This window comes from Vairimorpha necatrix, chromosome 1, assembly GCF_036630325.1.
Source record: "Vairimorpha necatrix chromosome 1, complete sequence".
NCBI lineage: Eukaryota > Fungi > Microsporidia > Nosematidae > Vairimorpha > Vairimorpha necatrix.
Genome location: NC_088816.1, coordinates 1,022,163 through 1,045,186, shown reverse-complemented (window position 1 = coordinate 1,045,186; position 23,024 = coordinate 1,022,163). Strand labels below are relative to the sequence as shown.

At 28.2% G+C, this 23,024-nt stretch overlaps 7 protein-coding genes across 7 annotated transcripts; 3 read left to right on the top strand and 4 right to left on the bottom strand.

Annotated features, from left to right (window-relative positions):
* Nucleotides 1-565: 565 nt before the first annotated feature.
* Nucleotides 566-1,957, top strand: VNE69_01190 (uncharacterized protein; the record flags this gene model as incomplete). The annotated part of the gene is made up of 1 exon (XM_065472324.1): nucleotides 566-1,957. One exon carries the CDS (start codon nucleotides 566-568, stop codon nucleotides 1,955-1,957), a length of 1,392 nt encoding a protein of 463 aa, XP_065328396.1.
* Nucleotides 1,958-2,134: 177 nt separating this feature from the next.
* Nucleotides 2,135-2,665, top strand: VNE69_01189 (uncharacterized protein; the record flags this gene model as incomplete). The annotated part of the gene is made up of 1 exon (XM_065472323.1): nucleotides 2,135-2,665. One exon carries the CDS (start codon nucleotides 2,135-2,137, stop codon nucleotides 2,663-2,665), a length of 531 nt encoding a protein of 176 aa, XP_065328395.1.
* A 297-nt stretch (nucleotides 2,666-2,962) lies between these two features.
* On the bottom strand, nucleotides 2,963-3,793 carry VNE69_01188 (zinc finger C3H domain-containing protein; the record flags this gene model as incomplete). The annotated part of the gene is made up of 1 exon (XM_065472322.1): nucleotides 2,963-3,793. The coding sequence occupies one exon, from the start codon at nucleotides 3,791-3,793 to the stop codon at nucleotides 2,963-2,965; it is 831 nt and encodes a 276-aa protein (XP_065328394.1).
* Nucleotides 3,794-3,911: 118 nt separating this feature from the next.
* Nucleotides 3,912-5,255, bottom strand: VNE69_01187 (asparagine-tRNA ligase (NARS1); the record flags this gene model as incomplete). Its single annotated transcript, XM_065472321.1, has 1 exon — nucleotides 3,912-5,255. The coding sequence occupies one exon, from the start codon at nucleotides 5,253-5,255 to the stop codon at nucleotides 3,912-3,914; it is 1,344 nt and encodes a 447-aa protein (XP_065328393.1).
* Nucleotides 5,256-6,040: 785 nt separating this feature from the next.
* VNE69_01186 (choline/ethanolaminephosphotransferase) lies at nucleotides 6,041-7,183 on the bottom strand (the record flags this gene model as incomplete). The annotated part of the gene is made up of 1 exon (XM_065472320.1): nucleotides 6,041-7,183. The coding sequence occupies one exon, from the start codon at nucleotides 7,181-7,183 to the stop codon at nucleotides 6,041-6,043; it is 1,143 nt and encodes a 380-aa protein (XP_065328392.1).
* Nucleotides 7,184-7,492: 309 nt separating this feature from the next.
* Nucleotides 7,493-10,888, top strand: VNE69_01185 (cleavage and polyadenylation specificity factor subunit 1 (CFT1); the record flags this gene model as incomplete). Its single annotated transcript, XM_065472319.1, has 1 exon — nucleotides 7,493-10,888. One exon carries the CDS (start codon nucleotides 7,493-7,495, stop codon nucleotides 10,886-10,888), a length of 3,396 nt encoding a protein of 1,131 aa, XP_065328391.1.
* A 5,096-nt stretch (nucleotides 10,889-15,984) lies between these two features.
* VNE69_01184 (uncharacterized protein) lies at nucleotides 15,985-18,165 on the bottom strand (the record flags this gene model as incomplete). The annotated part of the gene is made up of 1 exon (XM_065472318.1): nucleotides 15,985-18,165. One exon carries the CDS (start codon nucleotides 18,163-18,165, stop codon nucleotides 15,985-15,987), a length of 2,181 nt encoding a protein of 726 aa, XP_065328390.1.
* Between the last annotated feature and the right edge of the window lie 4,859 nt (nucleotides 18,166-23,024).

Sequence of the window (23,024 nt, the reverse complement as noted above, 5' to 3'; positions counted from 1 at the left end):
ATTTTTAAAAAATTGGAAAGCTATTTTAATGAACTTAGGTGAATCAAAAATATTATGGAAATTAAAAGTAGAGTAAGTCCATTTGAAAAGAGCAAAATATTATAAAAATTGTAAACGATTTCTTATACAGATAAAAAATAAATAATTTTGACTATTGAAAGTTTTTAAGTCTATAAAAGATTCTTAAGCATGAATAAATTTGATTATTAAAAGTTTTCAAGTCCACAAAAGATTCAAACTTTTTATAAATTGTGAAGTTACTTTAAACATGAACAATAAATTAATTTCGATCAACAAGTTTTCTAAAACCATAAAAGAATAAACTTTTTCTAAATTGTAAAAGATTTTAAATTTCTAAAAAATCAAAAATTTCGAAATGAAAGAAAAAAAATTATTGTTTAAAACTGTCAAAATACATATACGTGGTTCGAATTGGATTCTGTAGTATGTATAATTTTATCAAAATTTTACATTTTTTTGATTTTTGTCTTGTTGTTTTATATAACAGTTGACTATAGTGATATAAAAACACTAAATATAAATATAATAATTTTAAATCCCTCCAATGAATCTTTTTTATTTTTTGTCTGCATCTTACACGACAGAAATATCTTCTATAACTTCAATTTACAATCTATTGGCTAACAACGAAATTCGTAATGAGGTTTGTGACACAATAAAATATTCGATCGAAAATTCTCCATATATTATAATTGATGCTACCAAAGATAATAATCAATACGCTCTTATAAATATAAAATCTGATTTAATTGAGATAAAAACCTATTTGTTTTCAAAAATTACTTATTTTAAACCTAGTTGGTCTGTAAAAAACTATACTGAAGAAATTTGTGCGTGTATGGTCGACCACCTAATAAAAATATGTTGCGATATTTTAAAAGGACCGACACATGTCTACGTCAATGTATTCGCAGGTGAAAATGGCGAAAGAAACAACAATTCTAGAAAAGAAAAGGAAGAACAATTTGTAAAATTTTTAAGAAAATATCCTTCATGTTTCACGTTTCATTTATTTAACGATTTATTGAAATCAATAATCTTACCAAACACTAGAAAATTTTATTGGAAAAGTATTGAGAGAAAAATTTATATCTTTCCATTAATTTCTTCATTTGATATTATTGAAAATTTAATTTATAAAGAAGAATCGATAAGAAAAATTACTAAAGAAATGTTTGATGATAAAACAACAAATGAAAATGTAAAAATAAATAAATACATTAGAAAATTCGTGGAATATATAATTTTGAGAATAGCTGTCGATTCTGGATATGCAAACAAGTTTGTAAAATTTTTATTCTACCAAGAAATTTGTAAAAAATATAATAATGGACTTTTATCACATATGTTGTATTTTATGATAAATTGTTGCGGCTCTATAAATTTTTTAAATTCATTGCCAGTACTCAATTCTATATTGAAGAAAAAAGGAGTTATAGGATCTAAAAAATTGAAAAATTTAGAAGATATAAAAAATTATTTGGAGACTGCTATTCACGATTTTAACGCAGAAAAATATGGTTGTAAGAAAAATAAGAAAATTGAAAAACTTTCTAGATCGGTACTACAATTATATTATGAACAATTAAACAACGAATTTATTCGTGAGTTGCAATGTATATTGAGAGTAACAATAAAAGAACAAGCACTGTTGGTATTTAAACTCAGTGAGTATTTGGATACATTATTTAATTTGGTATTTACTAGAGCGAGATTTTATTTTAATTTGGCCAATACTATTGATAAAAAACAGCCTATGAAAGCATTTAGAGTGGAATTTGATTTTGATATACAAAATTACAAGAATAAAGCGTATCAAAAGGATTTTGCTTACATGAAAGAGGTACTTAATGATGTCAAGTATCCGGAAAAAAATTTTGTGAAATTTTCTAGAACTTTAATTGTGTTCCTTTATCAGATTTGTAAAAGACAGTAGAATTCAGTTTATATGTATAAAAATTAAATTTATTCTATTTAATTAATTAAAATGACTGGCATGCAATTAATTTGATTATATTGTAATAAATGTTAATATTATGTGTTTTTTGTTTCATTATATTTTTTTTTAATATAATTAAGTAGGTATAAATACTAAAAAAACTTATCTACCCACATGGAGGTAGTTAATAAAAAAGAAAGGTACTTTAATATTCAAAATGAAAATGATGAAGACGACTGCTCAAGCTCTATATCTATCGAAGACGGTATTGAAAATATTAAGAATGAATATGAGATACCTGTTTTGGGATCCGATAAACTTATCGATCTAAAAAGATTGACTGATATTTTTACTGTCTTAAACAGCAATGTTTTATTGAATGTCGATAATGTCCAAGGCATCTGGAGGCCATTGAGAAAATATCTAAGTTTAAAAGGCGAACCAGAGTATCGATCTGCGAAAAATATTTTACTAGCGTATAAATATATTATGATGGACAATAAAGAAAGAACACGCTTGACTAATTTCTTCTCGAATCCGGGGTATTATATGAGATATGAGAATTTCTCATATAAATGTGGGTTAACTGTCAACACTCTAAAAAATTATTCGGGATATATTGGAACAGCAAGGTGGAAGTCGAACATTTTAGCTTGTTTAATGCTGTGTAAAAGATTTGGAAATAAGAGAACGTGCTCAGTTTAAGATTAAAAATCTTTAGTTAATTTTTTTTTATATACCCTTGTTTTATTAAAAATGCGTAATAAACTAGATGCTATATATTTGCAAATAGTTGTATCATATTTTGTTCGTATGAATAGTAAACAAAATCTTAAAGATAAAAATTATATCTTCGCACAAAATATATTCAAATTTTGTATTAAATGTCTACGATAATTTTAAAAAAAATATTTAATAAGTTTTTATATATGTAAAAATTTTCGAAATTATATTGATTTTGATAGGTGTAAAATCGTGGATTAATAAAGAAACTTAGATTTATTAAAAGCTGTTAAAATATAAACTTTGAACGTTGACATTTGTTTTGGTATTTTCTTTACTTATTTGATTAACTGAAGTATCTTCTTTAATTAATTGTTTAATTTTAATAAAATTACGCTTTATTTCATCAGAGATATTATTTTTATCTAATTTATTTAATAAAGATTCAGTCTTTTCAATTAATGACTGTAGTTCATGTTTTTTAAGATTTTCCAATAAATTAAAATATTTTTTTATATTTTCGTCTCCCATGACGTGATTCCTCGACTCGACTATCAATTTTGCAGTAGCTTCGTCTTCGAAAGTTAAGAGCCATTTCGTTTCATTCAATTTTTTTAATGAGGCGAGTGTACCAAATTCGGCAGCATAAAGTCGAATATCATCTTCAGAATGTTTTCTTGGGTCTACCTTATTGAAAATGACTTCTTTAGATTTCGTATTTTCCAGATTTGTTTTTCTTATTAATTCGTCAATTTTTCGTTTTTTGTTTCCTGTTTTATTTTCCAAATGATCCTTGTCGTGGGTATAAATACATTTTTCGTCTTTACAATTATTATTATATTTACACGGTCTTCGTTTGTAAATGTAAAGTTTGCCGACTATTTGTCTTGCTTTTTCTTGGATTAAAGGGCTTAAAGCATCAACAATAAGATCAAATTTAATATCTTTATTTGATGATTTTATTGTGTGCTCAATAATATTTATTACATCTTCAGCTACATTTATATCATCAATCATAGAATACACAATATTTTTTTGACCATCTAAAAGTGGTGTTTTTAGGATGTCTTTTCTTTCTTCAAATTTGTTAAATTGTTTTTCTGAGTTCATAAAAATCTGGGGATTTATTTTTCATACTTTTTTAAACAAAAAAAATTTCAGAAAAAAAAACGAAACCAAAATGAGCAAATGAAAAAAAAATAAAAATTTTAAAAAAATAAATTTTTTATTAAGGATGACATCTTCTTGTATTTCTTGGGTAAAGAGTAGCAAATTCAATGTTTGTATATTTCATTACTGCCATCATAAGTCTTTCGAATCCCAGTCCGTATCCTCCATGTTGACATGGCCCATATTTGGCCATGTCAAGATACCAATCATAAGTTTCTGTTTTAAGTCCTTCGCGTTTGAAGCCGTCAATGAGTGCGTCATATTTGTCCAATCTCATGCTTCCTCCTACTATTTCACCAATGCCGGGGTAGAGCAAATCAAAACTCTCAGTGCAGTTTTTATCGGACTCGTCTAATTTCATGTAAAAAGGCTTGTGTTCGACCAAAAAATGTGTCATAAAAACGGGCTCGCCTTTTCCAAATCTTTCGCAAATAATCTTTTCTCTTGAATCGGGAATATCATCGCCAATGACGAAATCTGTCCCGTCGTCCTTTTTGACTCCTTCGTCGTTCAGAAACTTGATAGCTTCAGAGTATCGAATTCTTTTAAAAGGTCTCTGTGGAACTTTCTGTAATTCGATGTCTGGGTAGACTTCTTTTATTTCATCAGAAAGCAAATCATAAAATCTTTTAATTGATTCGGAAACTAAATATTCCGCGTCATCCATCAAGTCGGCCAGTGCAATGTTTGCCATTTCTGACTCTACGTGGGTGTATTCACTCAAATGTCTCGTGGTGTTACTTTTCTCGGCACGATAAGACGGCGCAATACAAAAAGCTCTGTAAGCTACAGGAGCCACAGTCTCTAAATATAATTGAGAGGACTGCGTCAAATAAGCATCCTTCTCGTAATATTTCAACTTAAAAAGAGTCGACCCACCCTCTACTTGTGTCTGAACAATAGTAGGCGGCGTAATTTCAATATAATTTTTTTCGTAATAAATGTCACGAATAATTCGCAAAAGCGCAGAACGCGCTTTCAAGAAAAAGCCTCTGGGTTTGTTACGCAAAGCAAGATGGCCATATTTAATGGTAGTATCAAAACTAGACTCTTTATTGAGTGGGAAAGACGGAGCAATTTTGTCATTATAAATTTCAATCTTGTGAACTAAAATTTCAAATTCTGCCTTTTCTTTCTTAGATTTGTTTTCTTGAACAACTCCGAAGATTGTCAAAGAAGTGCATTTTGTCAAATCTATCTTAGACTCATAAACACATTTAACAGTCTTAAATTGACATATTAAATCAAAAAAAGTTATCGCTTTACCAGTTCTACTGTGATCAACCCAACCAAATGTTTGCACAGATTTTCCAATTTCATTTTTAGAAATTTTTACAAGTTCAATTTTCTCGTATTTTTCACTAATTTTCATGTTTTCTAAGTCGATGGTTTCGTTTGTCATTTGGGGCAAAAAAATTTTACAAATTTTAAACTCCAGTATTTATCGTAGTTAGGCACATTAAATAGTCTTTGTATAATAAGAACTTTTAGTAGACTTAAGTCTAAGCTTTGTTAGACTAGATTCTAAGTTTATATTCGGAATACTTGTTTGTAATTCTTAAGATTGATTTTTGACATGTGTTGTGACAGTCGAAAATTTGAGGATCAAAAATATGACAGACAAAATATTAAATATGTGTGAATCGACTTGTACACTTTTTGTTTTTTTTTGAGTAAAAGTAAATTTATTATTGTCATACGGTAAACTTACGCTGATCATCAGAATTACCACTCATAGTGAATTCTGCATTTTTTGAGGGATGAGATATTTGACACTTTCAGTAATTTAAACAAATATGCGTTCTTCACATATTCGTACAACTTTTGTTCTATTTTTATTTACTGCCCAAAATGCTACATTTAAAGGGAAGCGGGTTTTAAAAAGTAATAAAGCTAACCTCCCCCCTGAAGGGTAGAATAGAAATTTAACCTTAAAAATAAATTTTTATGTTCTGAAAAGCCTACTAATTCTTGTTTTGGGACTAACTCGACAACAATAATTTTTTTTTGTTTATTTATATAATTTTTAGTATTGAACGTATAAAGTTATACTTTACAATTTAAATTTTTTTTATAAGTCAAGTAAAAACACATAAAACAGTATTAAATGTCTACAATAAATTTTTACATGTAGTTATTGTGAAATTATCTGTAAATAAGTTTTTTTTTTGTTAAAATAAAAATTTTTTATTTAATTTTCTTCTGGTTGAGACAAAAAACGTTAATTCGTAGTGCAGTTTTACAAGCCATTATCAAATTAGATACTGAATTTAAGTAGTAAATAGTCGAAAACAACAAAAGCGACACAAGAACATAATTATCTATTTCAAATTTAGTCTTTGTTACAACAATAGAAGCTAAGTAGTACAAGATATAAGTAATATTAACGTAGGATGGAGTTCTGCCTATGATATTAAAATAGACTTCTTCAATATATTTCAGAGAAAAAATTTGCGCGAAGATCATAAAATTGATAATTTTTAAATCTGGCCTAAGTGGAAAGACATAATGAATTTGGTAAAGCGGAATAATTAAAAAACCAATACTAAAGTAGCTCAGCATGACTTCTTTCCAATTCTTCCATTTTGCGCACTTCAATGATTTGATAAATGACACAATATAATTAAACAAGAAAACAGAAAGAGAAATAATAAATAGAGGCGAGATTGAGATAAATGTTATCAAACGAGTCAATTCTGGGTAGAAAGTAATACGGTCTACTGTATATTTTAGAGTGTTATTACAATATGCTGACATTAAATGTAATACGACCATGAACAAAATTCCCTCTGTTGGCCCACTAATTTGTCCAAATTCAAAAAAACCAGCAAATTTCTCTTCTAACCCGGCGAAATAAAAACCAAACATGACGGCCAACATCATCATCAAAGAAGTTTGTGTTAAACCAAGTTTAAGTGACGAAATCATGGAAATCATACAAAAAAATACTGCGCACGAATCTACGCCATGGTCAAATAATTGACCCATTGGCGACATTTCCTTAAGTTTTCTTGCTTGTGCTCCGTCTAAATTATCCATGGTAAAATAAAAAATCAATGACGTGGCACTTAACAAAGCTAGCCAGTCTTCTTTATTTTTTAATTCTAAATCGAAATAAATTACAAATAAAAAATTTGCTAACATTATTGAATAACCAAAAAGGGTAAGCATGTTTGGCGAAATGCATTCTGGTGTATAATTAAGTATTGTAGAGGTGTATCTTTTAAAAAAACATGCTGATAATATTGACTTGTCTACTGACTTGTATTGATGAGTTTTTAATTTATGTTTTTCTTTGAGTGTAAGTTTATCTGTAAAAAGTGAAAACATTTTAAGAGGGGCTGTTTGTTTGAAAATATAATTGAGTGTTTCAAAGTTGAGATTTTTATTAAAAATTAATAAATAATTATTGTTTAGTATTTGCGAGCTAAAACATCATCAATATTAAAATTAATGATAAATTAAAAAAAACCAATCCGTTGAACTATAAATGAAAAAAATAACGACAAATTAAAATTATGAAAATTCTTATTTTAGACTAAAACATAATGAAATAACCAATTAAATTTTTTTGAGACAAAATATTTTTATCATTTTTAAATTTTGTGGTTCAATAAAATTCTTTATTTTTGCCCTTAAATGAATATTCAATATTCTAAGAAAAATATGATCAATTGTTTTGAAGGCTGTGCTGTTGGAAACTTTTACAATAATAAAAAAGGACTTGTGTTTTTTAATAAAAATATTTTAAAATTTTACAAATTTGATGAAGAAGGCAAAATGACTTTTTTACATGACAAACTTCTTTTTGAAAATGTATTACAAATAGAAACTTATAAAATAAATTCTGAACTTGACGGGTTGCTTATTTGTTACGAATCAACAAAAATTTCAACTCTTCATTTTGTTGACGATTTTCCTGTAATAAACAGTCTTAAATGTTTCGAAAGAGACCAATACGATATTAGACTTGAAGATCATAAATTTTTGAGAATGGGAAAAGATATCGCAATTTTAAAACTTAGTAGAAGATTTTTCAGCATATTTTCTTTAAACAAAGAACATTTCCCTGCTCAAGTTTTTTCATTCATGGATGTAAACGAAAAGATTAAAAATGTTATAGATCTAGTGTTTTTATCGAATTATATTGTTCCAACATTCTGTATTGTCTATGATCCAACTCCCGTTAGTTACATCAAATCAAGCGAAAAACAAGCAATTATTTGTTCATTTGATAGTAAATTAAACACTTTTTACGTCATTGATGAATTTACTGTACCAACTTATACAAACAGAGTGATTTATAGTAACAATTTGCTATTGTTTATATCTGAAAATGAAATATTTCTTAAGACCACTGGTAGTTGTCTGTATTATCCATTAAATAAAATGTCTTTATATTGTAAAAATAATTTAGAAAGAGATGTCGTAATTAAAGACTCGCAGATTTATTTAGAAAACGAATATCTTCTAATTTTTAATGGAGATGGAAAAATTTACTCTTTTTTTATAGAAATTGATAGCGGAAGAATCATAGATTTAGTAATCAGAGAAACAGAACACTTTGTAATTCCTAAATACATTTATAGAAATAAAGATTATTTTTTTGTAGGATCTAATGAAGATTCTTATTTATTTAAAATTTTTTATTCGTCTAATTCTTTACTTAATAAGCAAGTAGATGACATAAAAAAAGTAAAGCAAAATATTACGGAGCTAGAAACAACTATTAACGAAGAATATGAAAGATTATATGGGACTACTATGGATTCTTTAGAGAAGAAAATTATACAATTAGAAAAAATATACAGATTTCCTGGCATAGGATATATAAATGACTTATGTATAAAAAATGACAAAGAATTTATATGTTGTTCTGAAGGTTCTAAAAACCACATTATCGAAGTATCAAACTTTTTAAAGGTTGATGTCAAAAAAATTTGTGAATGTATAAATTTTGAGAAAATCTTTTTATACGATAAAAAAATTTTTATAAAAAAAGAAAATTTGATACAATCAATATATGAAGAAGAAAATATTTATTTCCCCGAAGAACTAAAATCAGCTCTGGTTAGTTTCCAATATAATCAATTAAATTATATTATAACACATAATAAGATTGTTACGTATGAAGGCAATAATAAAATAAACCAGGAAGAATTAGAATTCGATTTAAATTCATGCTCATTTATTGAACTTGACTCATTTTTATTTTTAGGATTATTAAATAAGAAAAATAATTTTGAGCTCAGAAATTTAAATAATCAAACAAAGGTGAATTTTGAAAAAGTCAACTCGTTTTGTTTCTATGAAGAGTTTTGTATTATAAATATTAATAATAATATAATTTTTTATGATCTGAAAACATCTCAAAATAAATGGTTCATCCCCGATATTACAAATTTAGACTATACTTATAAAATTGACAATGTCGACGATAATGTTGAACGTGATTTTTATTATAAAATTGTCGAAATGAAAATAATAAAAATCCAAGAAATGCCTGTATTGCTATTAATTAATGACAGAGGGCATTTCGCGATCTTTAAGATAGTAGAAACCCAATTTATAAAAATTTTGGTAGAAGAGCCCATAACATTTAGAAAACAGAAAAGCGATCAATATTTTACTAAGATTGGTGATTTTATTTATATAAATTCTAAATTTCCGTATTTTTTATACGTCAATGATCGACTGGAATTTTTTTTCTATCGGTCAAAATATAACATTCGCGATGTTCTTTTAGATGGAGAAAATTGTTACTTTTTAATTCACGATAAGTTTGTAAAAGCGAATCTTCCAAAAATAAAGAAATCAAAATTGTCTGTTAAATCTAATCTACTCAGAAATCTCTGTGTTCAAGATGAAGAAATTTATGATAGATTTGTTTTCAAGAAAATATCAGTAGAAATGACGCCAAAAAATATCGAAATTTCGGGCAATTATATTTTAATAGTGTCGTCGACAAAAGTAAAATACCAAGAAGACGATTCTTCTTTAGATGTTTTCACGCAAAAATATTCAATTTCGCTGTATACTAATTATTACAAATTAATTTCAACTTTTGAATTAGAAAATGATGAGTATGTGTTTGATATTATAGAATTATCTCTTAATGACGTAATTGGCGTCAATGGCAAAAGTAACTTTATTGTTGTTTGTGTTACAAAAATTGAAGGCGAAGATAAACATTCACGAGGTCGATTAATAGTTTTGGAATTGATAGACATTGTAGTTGACGAAACTAATAAATATAAAGATAAAAAATTAAAATTGATTGCTTCTGAGAACATAAAAGGATGTATTACGAAATGTGATGTTGTTAAAGGAAATGTAATTGTGGCTTTAGGCATAAAAAGTATGGTTTATAAAATAGATAGAAGTGAGGGTCTTATACCGATAGGAATTCATGATTTAAACACCTTGACAACTTCAATGATAACAATAAAGAACTTCGTGGTCTTTTCAGACATTTACAGAGGACTTTCGTTCTTTTATTTTCAAAAGAGGCCCGTACGCCTGAATCTTCTTTGTAATAGCGATCCAATAAATTACGCGACACACGTCGATTTTATCGTTAAAGGTTCTTCTTTGGGAATTGTATGTATGGACATCTATGGGAATATGCATGTTTTCACATATTCTCCTTTAAATATTCTAAGTTGTGACGGTACCAAATTCGTAAAAAGATGCGAGACGAAATTTAACCTGGGAAGATTAATTATGAAGAGATCACATTCTAAACTTACTAATCCGATATTTATTTCCGATAGTAATTATATAATTGAACTTGATTCGTTCTCAGAAGAAAATTATCAATGTTTCTTAAAGTGCCAAAATTATTATTTGACGACACTTGAAGACACGTACGGGCTGAATGAGGAAAATTTTAATGGTTTTGATTTTCATTTAAAGCCGCCTTCTTTGAAGAGGCCAATTTTAAAAGAGGCGATCATGAGATTTTTACACTTACCAGTTGATAAAAAAAATAATTTACACAAAGATGAAAGTAAAATATATGAAAATATTGAATAAATGAATTATTTGCGTTGTTTTCTTCTATATGTTATACTATTGATTTAAATTTATTTTAAAACTATGGGAAGACGTCTATGCCATAGAAAGCATTTTTAAATACTTTCACTGCAGTTTAAATGATGTAATTCAACTAATTTTTCATATTAGTGCTCATGGCAACACCAATGTCCTTTAATAATGAGCACTCTCTTTGTTTTTAAGGACTTTCTTGTTTGTATATTTGCTTGTAATAAATCCAAGCTAAATACAAAGAAAATATTATTGTAGATATTTTTTTGCATTTTAAATTGGAGGGAATTAAAAACAAGTTTTTTTGCTAATTAATACGCCTTTATGATACATGGCCTCTACTATGACATCGATGTCTGAATTTGCAAGAATTAAATAGTCGCATTTCGCTAAATGCTCTCGTAAAAGATGTAAAATGAAAGGTAAGGAAAAAAATTGGACAGAGAACCATGTTATGTACCAAGTTAAAAGTAGGCGAAGCCTAGGAAAGATAAAAATAAGTTAAAAAATACACTATTATTAAAAAAATATAATTTAAAGATGGCGTAAAAGTCAGAACCCAGGCTTTTCATAAATTTTTTTTACGTGCTGAATCCGGCCAAGACTGTATGTGAGAATTGTTTTTACGAATAATATACCCAATACTCGAAATTCGTAGATTTGTTTGATTAAATTTGAACACTGTGTGTTGAACTATAAGCTTTTTGTTTTTTAGATGATTTTTCACAAAACATTTTACCCTTATGGAATGTCTGGGGCACGAAAGTAAGGGTAAAATATTCCAAGATTCACATGCGGCAACGTGTTGGCTAGTAGGAAAAAAAATCTACCGAAAAAACAATAGAATGTACGAACTTTCCTGGATAATGAAATTAAAACGGACCAATCATACATTGACTGACATGTTTAAGTGTGGGGCATCAATCGGAGTTTTTGATAAAACTTTTTCTTCATACTCTCCAAAAACATATACATAATCGTTTGTATATTCTGTATTTATTTTTTGAAAACATTCTATACTAAACTAAAAAAAATTCTCGTGTCTCAGATTCAGGTGTCAACGGGGCAAAAAAATTTTGAATCATCTAAAAAAATAAGGGTTGAATAAGTGACACATAACAACGAAACGGTTATAGTAAAGGTGAAATTTTTTAAATTACCATCGTAAAGATATGACACAGTCAAGATTTAACGTGGGTGCCAAGTACAATAGACGAGTGAACATTAGAATTGTTGCCCAAAATATTAACTTACTGGAATAAGCCTAGAATGACTTTATTTAGAAATTCAAAAAACGCAACGATTTGTATAACTGGTGGACATAACTTCTATCTTCAAGCAGTCGAATCTATCAACGGCGAACATTGCATTGTAATTCAGTATAAAATCTATATAAGAGAAATAGGAGAGACTTGCAATTTAATATAAGGGGTCTGGTCACATCTGTAATGTGATTAATATCTAGAAAGGAATTAAATAAGGGACTAACCCAGAATTTTTAGAAATATACAATGTCGAAGAAGGTCCGCAAATTAAAAAAATTAAAACTTGCAATAAGTTTTTTATTAAAATATATAAACACTATAATAAAAATTTACATATACAAATTTTGGAATGATTTTAAATATTTTTAGTAACCATTGAAATACGTCCATTTGTCGAAAGATGATTGGCTAGTTATGTTAGATTACGACAGAAATTTTCAAGGTATTTCAATCAAACTCATATTATTTTTTTGTTTTCTCTTAAGTTACCTTTGTAGAGAAAAAAGTCCTGGCTCGGGCCGTTGCACCCATTGCAGGGATGTATTTTTATTCTCTATATGTTTATCGGAATGGGGGTATTCATATCAAAGAGCATTTAAAAAATTAAATTTTGGAATGTTATACTCGCGGATCGGTCTGTGCTCGGACTTTAATTTTCTCAATAAAGATGACCCTTACAAAGAAACGAAAAAAAATAAAACAAATACTTTGTTCAAAAAAACTTGCTACAACTCTTGATTTTTTTTTATATTGGCAACCTTCTATGACATAAAATTATATCAAAAATACGGGATCTCAATTTTTTTGTTTACTTTTCTAATTATTATATCACATATACGATCTGACTAGAATCTACTCTTAAATTTGGGTATCTCCTGCTTTGTTATAAAATTTCAGCACGAATTACAACGCGGCGTTCACCGTATATTAATTAGACTGGTTTGTAATGGGATTCATGCCCATAAGTTATAAAAATGTTTCGTTTTTTATGAATTTCTATGAAAATCATCGTTTATATAGTCAGATTAGGGATAATTTCCATTTTTAATTCAAATGTTGTCTAAAGTGAGCTTTAGGTAACAAAAATCGATATAGGGTGGTTTTTTTGCCCCTTTTTTCAAAAATGGAGGAAAGAATTCTGACAAGAGAAGAAATCGAAACTATATATAATAATTTGTTTAATAAAAAAAGAACCAAATATGTACTGTGTGTTATGGTAGGATGAGGTTGGTTAATAAACGGGATTACCTCATTAAATGTACTTTGAAGGACTGTAAGAAGACAGTATCTATATGGAAAGACACTTTCTTTGAAAACAGTAGACTCGATCATATCAAAATTTTACAGGTACTTAATTTGTGGATTCTTAGCTATCCTCGTAAGAATATTTGTCAAATTTTAGGTTGTTCTATACGTTCTATATCCTTCATTTTAAAAAAATTAAAAGAAATAAACATTTATGATAAATATTTATCATCTTTGAACAAGATAGGCGGAGAAGAAGTTATAGTAGAAATAGATGAAACTAAAATTGGAAAAAACAAATATCATAGAGGTAAATTAGTAAATGGATTTTGGTGTTTTGGTATGATAGAACGTTCTCCCGAACGCAAAATTATACTTATATATATATATTAAAAAAAGAGATAAAGAAACGTTAACAGCTCTTTTATGGAAATTTGTAAGTACGAAAAGTACTATATATAGTGATATGTGGAGGGCTTACCATTCTTTGAATACAATATTCAATGAACACCGCATAATTAACCACTCATTACACTTTCGAGATCCTAGTACTGGGGTTCATACCAATACCATAGAAGGTAATTGGCGTTCCCTCAAAAATTCTATACCTAATAGAAATAGGTCGGCAAATAGTGCTAAACTTTATTTATTTAGGTACATGCTTCAAAGAAATTCCACTAATTCTGTTTTTGATGCATTATTAAATTTATTGTTCTAATTTTTATTTTTGTTACTGACGTGGCCCAGAGGAGCTACCTCTGGATAAGTATAATTCAATATAGTTAATGATTTTATTAATATTAGATAACCCTCGTTGGGCATCTGTAATGGGATACTGATCCCTGGCTTGGTAGCCCTTCCTTGGTCTATTTTTCCAAGGGTACTGATCGCTTGTTAATTTCATAATCTGGTGTGGGGGTCAGGGCAAAAAAGAAATAAATATTCGATTTTTGGAATAGACCGGTCGAATGGTCTATTTTCCAAAAAGGGAAAATTGATAAAATAAAAATTAATAATTTGTGGTATTTATAATACCACAGTTACTTTCTTCAAATTTTCTTTCCATGATTTTTGAAAAAAGGGCAAAAAAAAACCCCCTATATCGATTTTTGTTATCTAAAGCTCACTTTAGCCCAAATGTTCGCTCATCTTCTGTACCAACCATGTACAGTTTTTGACTGTTTCATATCTTTTTGATGGTTATTTGACAAATTCCCCCTTTACAATAACCTTTTCAAAGGTCTGAGTCATTCTTACACCCCTCCCATTTTTTTCTGTGTCAAACGTTTTTTTTTTTTCAGTGCTTCGTATATTTTTTTTTAGCCCTGAAGACACTGGAAGCTGACACACGGGAATTTTTGTTTAAGTTTAGTGTGGACTGCTGTTTAGTGAATGAATACAGAATATACAAATAATTATGTATAGGTATTTGGGGACTAGAAAATTAAGTTTTATCAAAAACTACTATTTATGATTCACTTCCCCCTTTCCCCTACACTTAAACCGGTGGCAGTTTATGTACAATCTTCAGGAGTTTTCCCATTATTTCAGGACAATTCGTACATTATATGGCCGTTTTTAGCAGATTTTCATCCACTAGCCAACATATTGCCCCATGTGGATCCTGGAAGATTTTTGACCTACTGTCAAGAAGCTATTGACATACCATAAGAGTAAAATATTTTTGACAAAACAAAAAAGTCTATATCTCAGGAAATGTTGATCCGAGTGAAATTTAAACAAATCTGTAAAATTTCGACTCTTGGGGATAAAGTTCGTATCATACATTTTTCCTTTTTACGGTCTGTGCTCGGATTCAGTACGTAAAAAATAGAAAAGTCCGGGCAAAGAACGTCGCGCCGTTATACTTTTTTTGCACTAAATTCAATAACATTTATAAATCAATAGTATGTTTTAGGTTTTTTCGTAAGTTTCCTCTCACTTTCATTTTTTAAACAGACATATTTTAAAAATTTTGACTCTTGTCATTTTTTTAATAATGCCGTTTTTAGGTAATATTTTTTGTACCAGAAGGAATTTTATTCCAAATTTACACATCAGCCCTCGTTGTACGGGATAGACAAAATTATGCACTACTGTTTTTTGTACCAATTCCCACCTTCTTCTTTGCATTTTTACTTCTGTTAAGAAAAGGTACTTACAAAATTGAAGATCCACCTCATTTCTTTGCATTCCCAATTTATTGTGATGCAACATTGCGTTTTAAATATTATGTGACGTTTAATTTTGTATAAAATTCAATAAAAAATCCGAAAACATGAATTTTTAGGTATTTTTTAATGAAATAAAAATGTTGTCGTTATAAAATTTAATATCACGCTTCATTTATAGTAAAGAGGCACTACTAAATACAAAAAAAAGAATTTTTTATTTAGTTCTTAAAAAAATCCTAATTTTTAGATTTAAACAAAAACATTAAAGGGGTCATTGCTGATGATAACTCATAATTCGTCAACTAAACACATTGTCCGTTTTACTTATAGTCCATTCAAAATGTTTCGTAGGGGGTTTGGATTATACATATTTTAATAATTTAGCTTAATAATAAATTTTTTAAATAAAACCTTTTAATGTTTTTTTTAGTTCGTCCGTTACAGCATAAAATAATTCCTCGTTATTATTTACGATATCAAACCTTTCTTTTTCATTCAATATTTCTTTTAATTTTTCAAAAATTATTTGACATTTAATTTTTTCTTTTTCATCATCACTAAATTCACTTTTAAATAATTTTATTATAGTGGAGTAAAACATTTCTTTACTAGTATTTTTTAGATATTCCTGAGCATATTGGTCTAAATTCAGCATAAATTTATCTATTAATATATTTCTATATTCGTTTATTACGTCTTTATTTATATTCATGTTGAGTAATTCTGGTTCAATTTCATTAACATATTTTTCAATTTCAAATTTGACTTTGTTTTCAATTATCTTTTTTTCTTTTTCGTCATAATTATTTTCTAAATATTTATTCATAATTTCCTTAAAAATGTGATTTAACTTTTCTTTAATTAATGTTATTGAGAAGACACCTTTCAAAATATTTTCCTTTGTCTTTGCTATTGTATTTTCGATTAATCTTTTAGTTATTATTTCATTGTTTTTTATTATGTCTTTTTCATCAATATTGTTTTTAGTGCTGATTTGATCTCGTTTTACATTAATGTTTTTATATATTATATCATAATGTATATTTATAGAGCTCAAGCCTGTAAATAATGCACCTATATTGCAAATATATTCAAGAACTGCATTTTTATTATATTCATAGATATAATTATGTACGTTCGCAATTTTCATAAAAATCTGTACTACATTTATATACGGGATTATTAGAGGACTTTCAGCCTCATTATTATATTCTTTTTCAATTATGATGCTCCCAGTTTCTTTTAATAAACTAAATAATGTATTTCCTTCAAATTCATTTTCGTTGATATAGGTTTCTGTTTCTAAGAGTAAGCATAAGGTAATTAAATATAGACAATCGTCGAAATGGGACATTCTTATATTTGATATTATATTTTTTATAAGCTCGGGGGCTTTGATTTCACTATATTCTGTGTTGTTAATTATAGTATTAAATGTATCTATTTCTATTGCTTTCTTATGTAACAATAAATGACAAAATATTATATTTGTTGCTGATCTTGATCTGTTTAAAATGTTTTGAATTATAAAATATATTTCATCATAATTAACTACTAATTTATAAAAGAAATATAAGGCGTCATCAATCCCATGGTCACTCAGTATATTTAAAAAAGCTTCAAATTCTTTATAACAGTTCTTGCTTATGTAAAATTTGCTTTCATCGGCATCTATGTCGTTTTGTATATTGTAAAAAAAATTCATATCGTCAATTTGAATTAGTATATGTTCTGTTTCTATCTGTATTTTAAAACATTGGTTGTTTTTGTTCATTTCAATTTTTTTTGTGGACCGATTATAGTTTTGGCTACAATATTTTATCTCATAAAAATTAATACTATTATAGCATAAATTATAGATTTGATGAAGTTTCTCAAAAATTTGTTTGTTGTTTATTTTTACGTCAATTTCTGCCAAAGCAATATGATAATATTCATTGACACAAAATTCCATAATATGACAAATATTATCATTGTAAATACTCACTACAACATTATGTCTATTATTTTGCCAATCTAAGTACGAACAAGTCATAAATCGAGATGTATTTTTACTAGTTTCAGCAGTTGAATTAAAGATTTCACTTATGTATTTTTGTAATTCATTACTTGCTTCACAGATTTTTTCATAGTTAATTTTTAACAAACTACTCTTTTTTTTTCTTTCATTATTCATTTTTTTTAGTTCAAACACAAACTCTTTCATTATATGATATCCTTTTCGATGATATGTATCATATACAAGCACAATTGAATAATAACATGAGACATCCAAAAGATTTTCTATCTTCGCCTCCATTTCATTTATAATGTCAACTGCAGATTGGTTTTTGGTAATAATTGTAAAATTTCCCAAATTATCGTCATTATAGTTTTTAAATTTACCATCAAACATTCCAATTCTTACTGCATCTTCATAAAACAATGCAGATATAGCGAGATATTTTTCTGGGCTTAAAACATCAATAGACATATAATCACCTGTTTTTAGCTTTTCCATAGCATTGTTATTTACCTTTTCGTATAACATATGCCTAGTTTTGACCAACACAAACAAAAAAATTACATTTAAGATTTTCATAATAGGGGTAAAAAAAATTTTATTTTTACTAAAATTTTAATAACACTTCTTTTATTTTTCTCATTTTTTATTTATGAAAGTAGAGAGTTAAGTAAAAGAAATCATAATTAATCGTATAACATCGCTTTTACAGATGTCAAATCAAATAAAAATGATTTAAACGGAGAAAAATATCAATTTGTACTATTAAGCCATTTGAATCAAATTATTAATTTTATAAAAATTTTTGCAGTGCTATAACGTTTTTACGACTTTCCGGAACAGGTAAATATAAAAAACTATCCTGACGATTTTTTTGAACAGAGTAATAAATAAAAATGCATTGACATATAGTATATGCCATTATCATTAACAAAGAAAACATTTAATTTACAAATAACTTATCATAAACAAAAAATACAAAATAATTTGTTTAAAGAATATTTAACTAAATAAAAGAGTTTAAGAACTGAATACTTTCTTTATAATACTGTAGCTTTGTAGCTTATGCTTTTCGTTTTGCAAACCGTGATAATGCAGTTTATTTTCAGTTTTGTTTTCTAATCTTTTTTAATTTATTATTTTTAGAAAAAGTTGGCAAAAAAAGGAAATATGATTTTGTAAGAGCAATAATGGTTTTTTTAATATTGTAATAATAATAATAAAAACGGTTTTAATAGTCGTGAAAAAAAACTAATAAGTATTTTTACCGTCTGTGTTACGCACTCCAATGATAGACTGAATCTGAAAGATATAAAAAACGATAAAAGTTTCAGATATGATACTAAAACTGTTTAATAAATCTATATGCCAAGTATATAGTAATTTTTTATTTAAGAAGTCCATACATTTTAGCTCATCTTTTGGTAACAATGGAGACAACTTTCGAAATCTAACGAGTTGGAACATCTACTAAAAAATTTAGAACTATCTACTAACAACATGGTGAAATATAGAGAGAAATAAAACGAGAATGCATAGGTTTGAAGAAATTAATTTAAGTACCTCGGAGCGAATGGAGAGATGCCAAATTATTTGATTATACGAAGAGATACCAAGAGGATTTAGCACTCGGAGGGTATGGGCAATTATTAAAGATGCGTAGTTGCATACATAAGCTAAAAGCAAAGATTCTCAAAGAGTATAAGAAAATAGAATATCAAAAAAATATTGATCAAACTTAATGCTTTACAAGAGACTATATTCTAAACCTCAAAATCCCATGATTGAAAGCTTTATATACGACATAATAAAGCTTAACAAGAAAGCAAGGGTTAGTATTTCTGAAATCACAGAGGAATTGACTATTCATTTACCATCACTTAAGGAAAGGGCGAAGGCAAGTGACGCTGTACCGAAGATTTACAGAGATATCATAAGTTTATTGAGAGTTTAATGTATAGACCAAAAAAGACCAGGTCAGAGGAAGTGTAAATTTCAAGTCCAGATACTACAAGGACAAAAGATATTACAAGAATGAAGTTAGTATGTTATAAAAGAGAAGATGCATTTGATAAAAAACTGCGAAAACACGAAAAAGGTTTTACTATGGGAGCAGATCCTGTATCAAATGTATGAACTTCACTACAGCCAAAAAATCCATAATGGAGATGTAGTAAGAATAATTTCGATTCGGGGAGTCAAACATATTCATCAGAAAAAAGTAGTTAGAAGAAAAAAGCTTAAACTTATTGAGAAAATTACAATGTGAACAGCAACTTATAAAGCAGTGGTTAATACAAGCCAGAGACAAAAATTAAGATCCAAGAGGGCTACTATTAAAATAAGTTGTATGTGGATACTAACCTTAATAAGATGTTATTTTGGGACGAGGCTTTATGTCTAAGCATGGCATAAATCTAGACCATGGTGATCTCACGATGAGAATTGAGAATAAGATCATCAATTTAAGTTCAAATACAGAAACAGATCAGATTTTATCATGTATAATAAAGCAAAATGGAGGCGGATACCGATTTACGAGCAAACCTTTAGGTTTAAAAAAAACCTACTCGAACATGATGGAAACAATCCAAACATTGCACAAGTAAATAAAAGCGCGATGTGCGACGAGTATACAAGCATAAAAAACGCACTTAGTGCGATCTTAACTAAAAAAGAAAATGGGTTGGGCCCGTGCAGTAAACTTGCAGAGTTAATGGGATTTAGGTTTAAGAAGTATGTCAAACTCAGTTAATTGGATTGTTTTACATACTTAAATGCAGCGGAATAGTACTATCAGGTAGCCCCGGAAATGCGATACTATCAAACATTTATGAGGAAATAGTTTTGCGAGCACAAGTGAAGTTACAAACCTCTATATTAATTGCAAAAGTGTGGCAAGTGAGTGGGATATGATCGCCCAGATTCGCCTACGTGAATTATATCTTATGAGATGCAGGTATGAGATCTATACTAATCAGCAAATTACTTTCGATATTTTGCTCTATAGGACGAATAAAAAAATAAAACATAAAATAATATTGTAATATATTGAATAAGACACGTAAAATGTTCTTAATGTCGTACCGACAACCATCTGGAAATAAAATTTTTAATACAAAGCATAGAAATTGGCCAGTGAAGATTTTATAAAATACGAAGAAGTAAATTTGCGGGTTCTTCTTGCTGATTATGCTAAAGTGGACATACTTGTCCTCACTAAATGTAGGAACTCGAAGAGACCTTCTGATTAGAAATACAAAGGATCATTTGTCACGACCAAGAGCACATTTAGAGAGCCTATATGGCTTTAAGTTCCGTGAATGAATTGTACTGCGTTTATTAAAGAAATAATCCTTCTCTGAAATTAAGCCTTGTTCTAAGAAGTGGAGTGTTGCTGGTTGTGCTGCACATGCCAATAATGAGACTTTTTTGAAAAGTTTAAACGTCTGAAATGATCTAAAAATGATGATTTCAAATTTAAAACCACAACTATTTATAAAATCTTAAATAAATAGAATATGTCGAAACAATATAGTTCTATGAAAAATTAAACCCCATTCATTCCAGCTCTCTTTTTGGTAATAAAAACAGTATGGTCCATTCTATGTTAGAATTTGGCTAAAATCAGCATCTGTGTAAAAAAACTGGGGGGGTCAAAATTTTTAAAAAATTGCCCCTTTTTTTAAAAAACGAAGGGAAGAGAAAACTTCAGAAAAAACAAAAAAAGTAATTAAGATATAAAAATGCATAAAAATTAACTTTAAAATAAATAAAATATATCAAAAACATAATTTTAATAATGCTTTGAAGATGTATTTGCTCTCAGGTCTTTTAACATATATAGAACTAAATATATTTCAGCAAGTTCATAAGTCCTACACCTATTAGGTATAGAGACTTTTAAAGACCTCCAATTCCCTTCTATGGTGTTTGTATGCACACCTGTCTCTCTGTCTCTAAAAGTTTGACTGGGATTCACAGTCCTATGGTCTGCATAATGATTTTTTAACGTTGCATACGCCCTCCACATATCCGAATGAATTACGGATTCAAAATTTACATGCTCAAACATGATTGGAAATAATGTATCCCTGTCTCTTTTCTTTATAATTACGAATACAATCTTCTTTGCTTCGGTTCGTTCCACCATACCGAAACACCAAAACCCCTTAACTAATCTTTACCTATGATGCTTATTTTTGCCAATTTTACTTTCATCGATCTAGACTATAGTATTTTCGCCTCCTATTTGCTTCAGCTTGTTCAAATACTTATCATAAATTTTTAATTTATATAATTTATCTAGGGTGTAACTCACATTTTATACATTACATCCCAAAATCTTTGATATAAGAATTGCTTTAATTCCTAATATCCACAAATTTACTATTTTTAACATCAGTAAATGTTCTAGTCTAGTGTTTTCAAAAAAAGAATTTTTCCAAATTGAAAATCTGTGTTTGCAATTTGAAGACTTACACCTCAAGTAAGCAGTTTCATTTGATACAATAGCTGTATCCCAACCACATTTAATACATTTCTGATTATGTTTCTTTTTTGTTAAAGATATATAAAAATCTTCAATTTCCTCATTGCTCATCATTCCATTCGTTTTTTAAAAAAAGGGGCAATTTTTTAAAAATTTTGACCCCCCAGTTTTTTTACACAGATGCTGATATTAGCCGAATTTTGTCATTGTATTTTATGCATTTTATTGGGGGGGGGGGGGTTTTAATTACATTATTGTAATTTTTTTAGAGATGGTTAATAATATCTAAAAAAGTTCTAGCAATATTATAAAACCATGGATTACAAGAAATATAACTTATTAAAAGATGCCTTGGTTTATATATTATTCGCATATATCATAGACTTATTGTTTCATGTACTTTATTTGGTACATGACCGTTTAGAACCCGCTTTGAAATTTTAAAGGACCCCTTTAGAAAAATGGCAAAATTGGCAAAAACAATGTTTGTTGAGGCAGATGAGGTTTTTAGTGATGAAATGTATTTATACATGGAATATAAAGAAAAGTTTATTTTGGACATTTGATGCTAAATCGGCGTGCGCCTTGCTCTGTTTTGTAACTAGTAGAAATACTGCTTTTTCCTTGAGGCAATACAAGAAAATGTATAACCTGTTTTTTTTATGATCTCTAATCAATGGGCAGCATATGATGCCACATTATCTAAGCAAAGGGATGGAGCACAGTACTAAGAATCACTCCATACATGCTGTAACCTCTAGCGATTCTGAGTCGTAATACCATATAATTTAGTTGGTTTTGGCTCATTTCTATAAGAGATATTCGATCTTAACATAAACAAAGACGAACACTATGAGTGTCTTTTACAATTACACTGAACTTTCCAAATTCCCAAAATCACCGGATAAATGGTCTTCTGTCATTTTTTTAAAATAAATCATCAAGT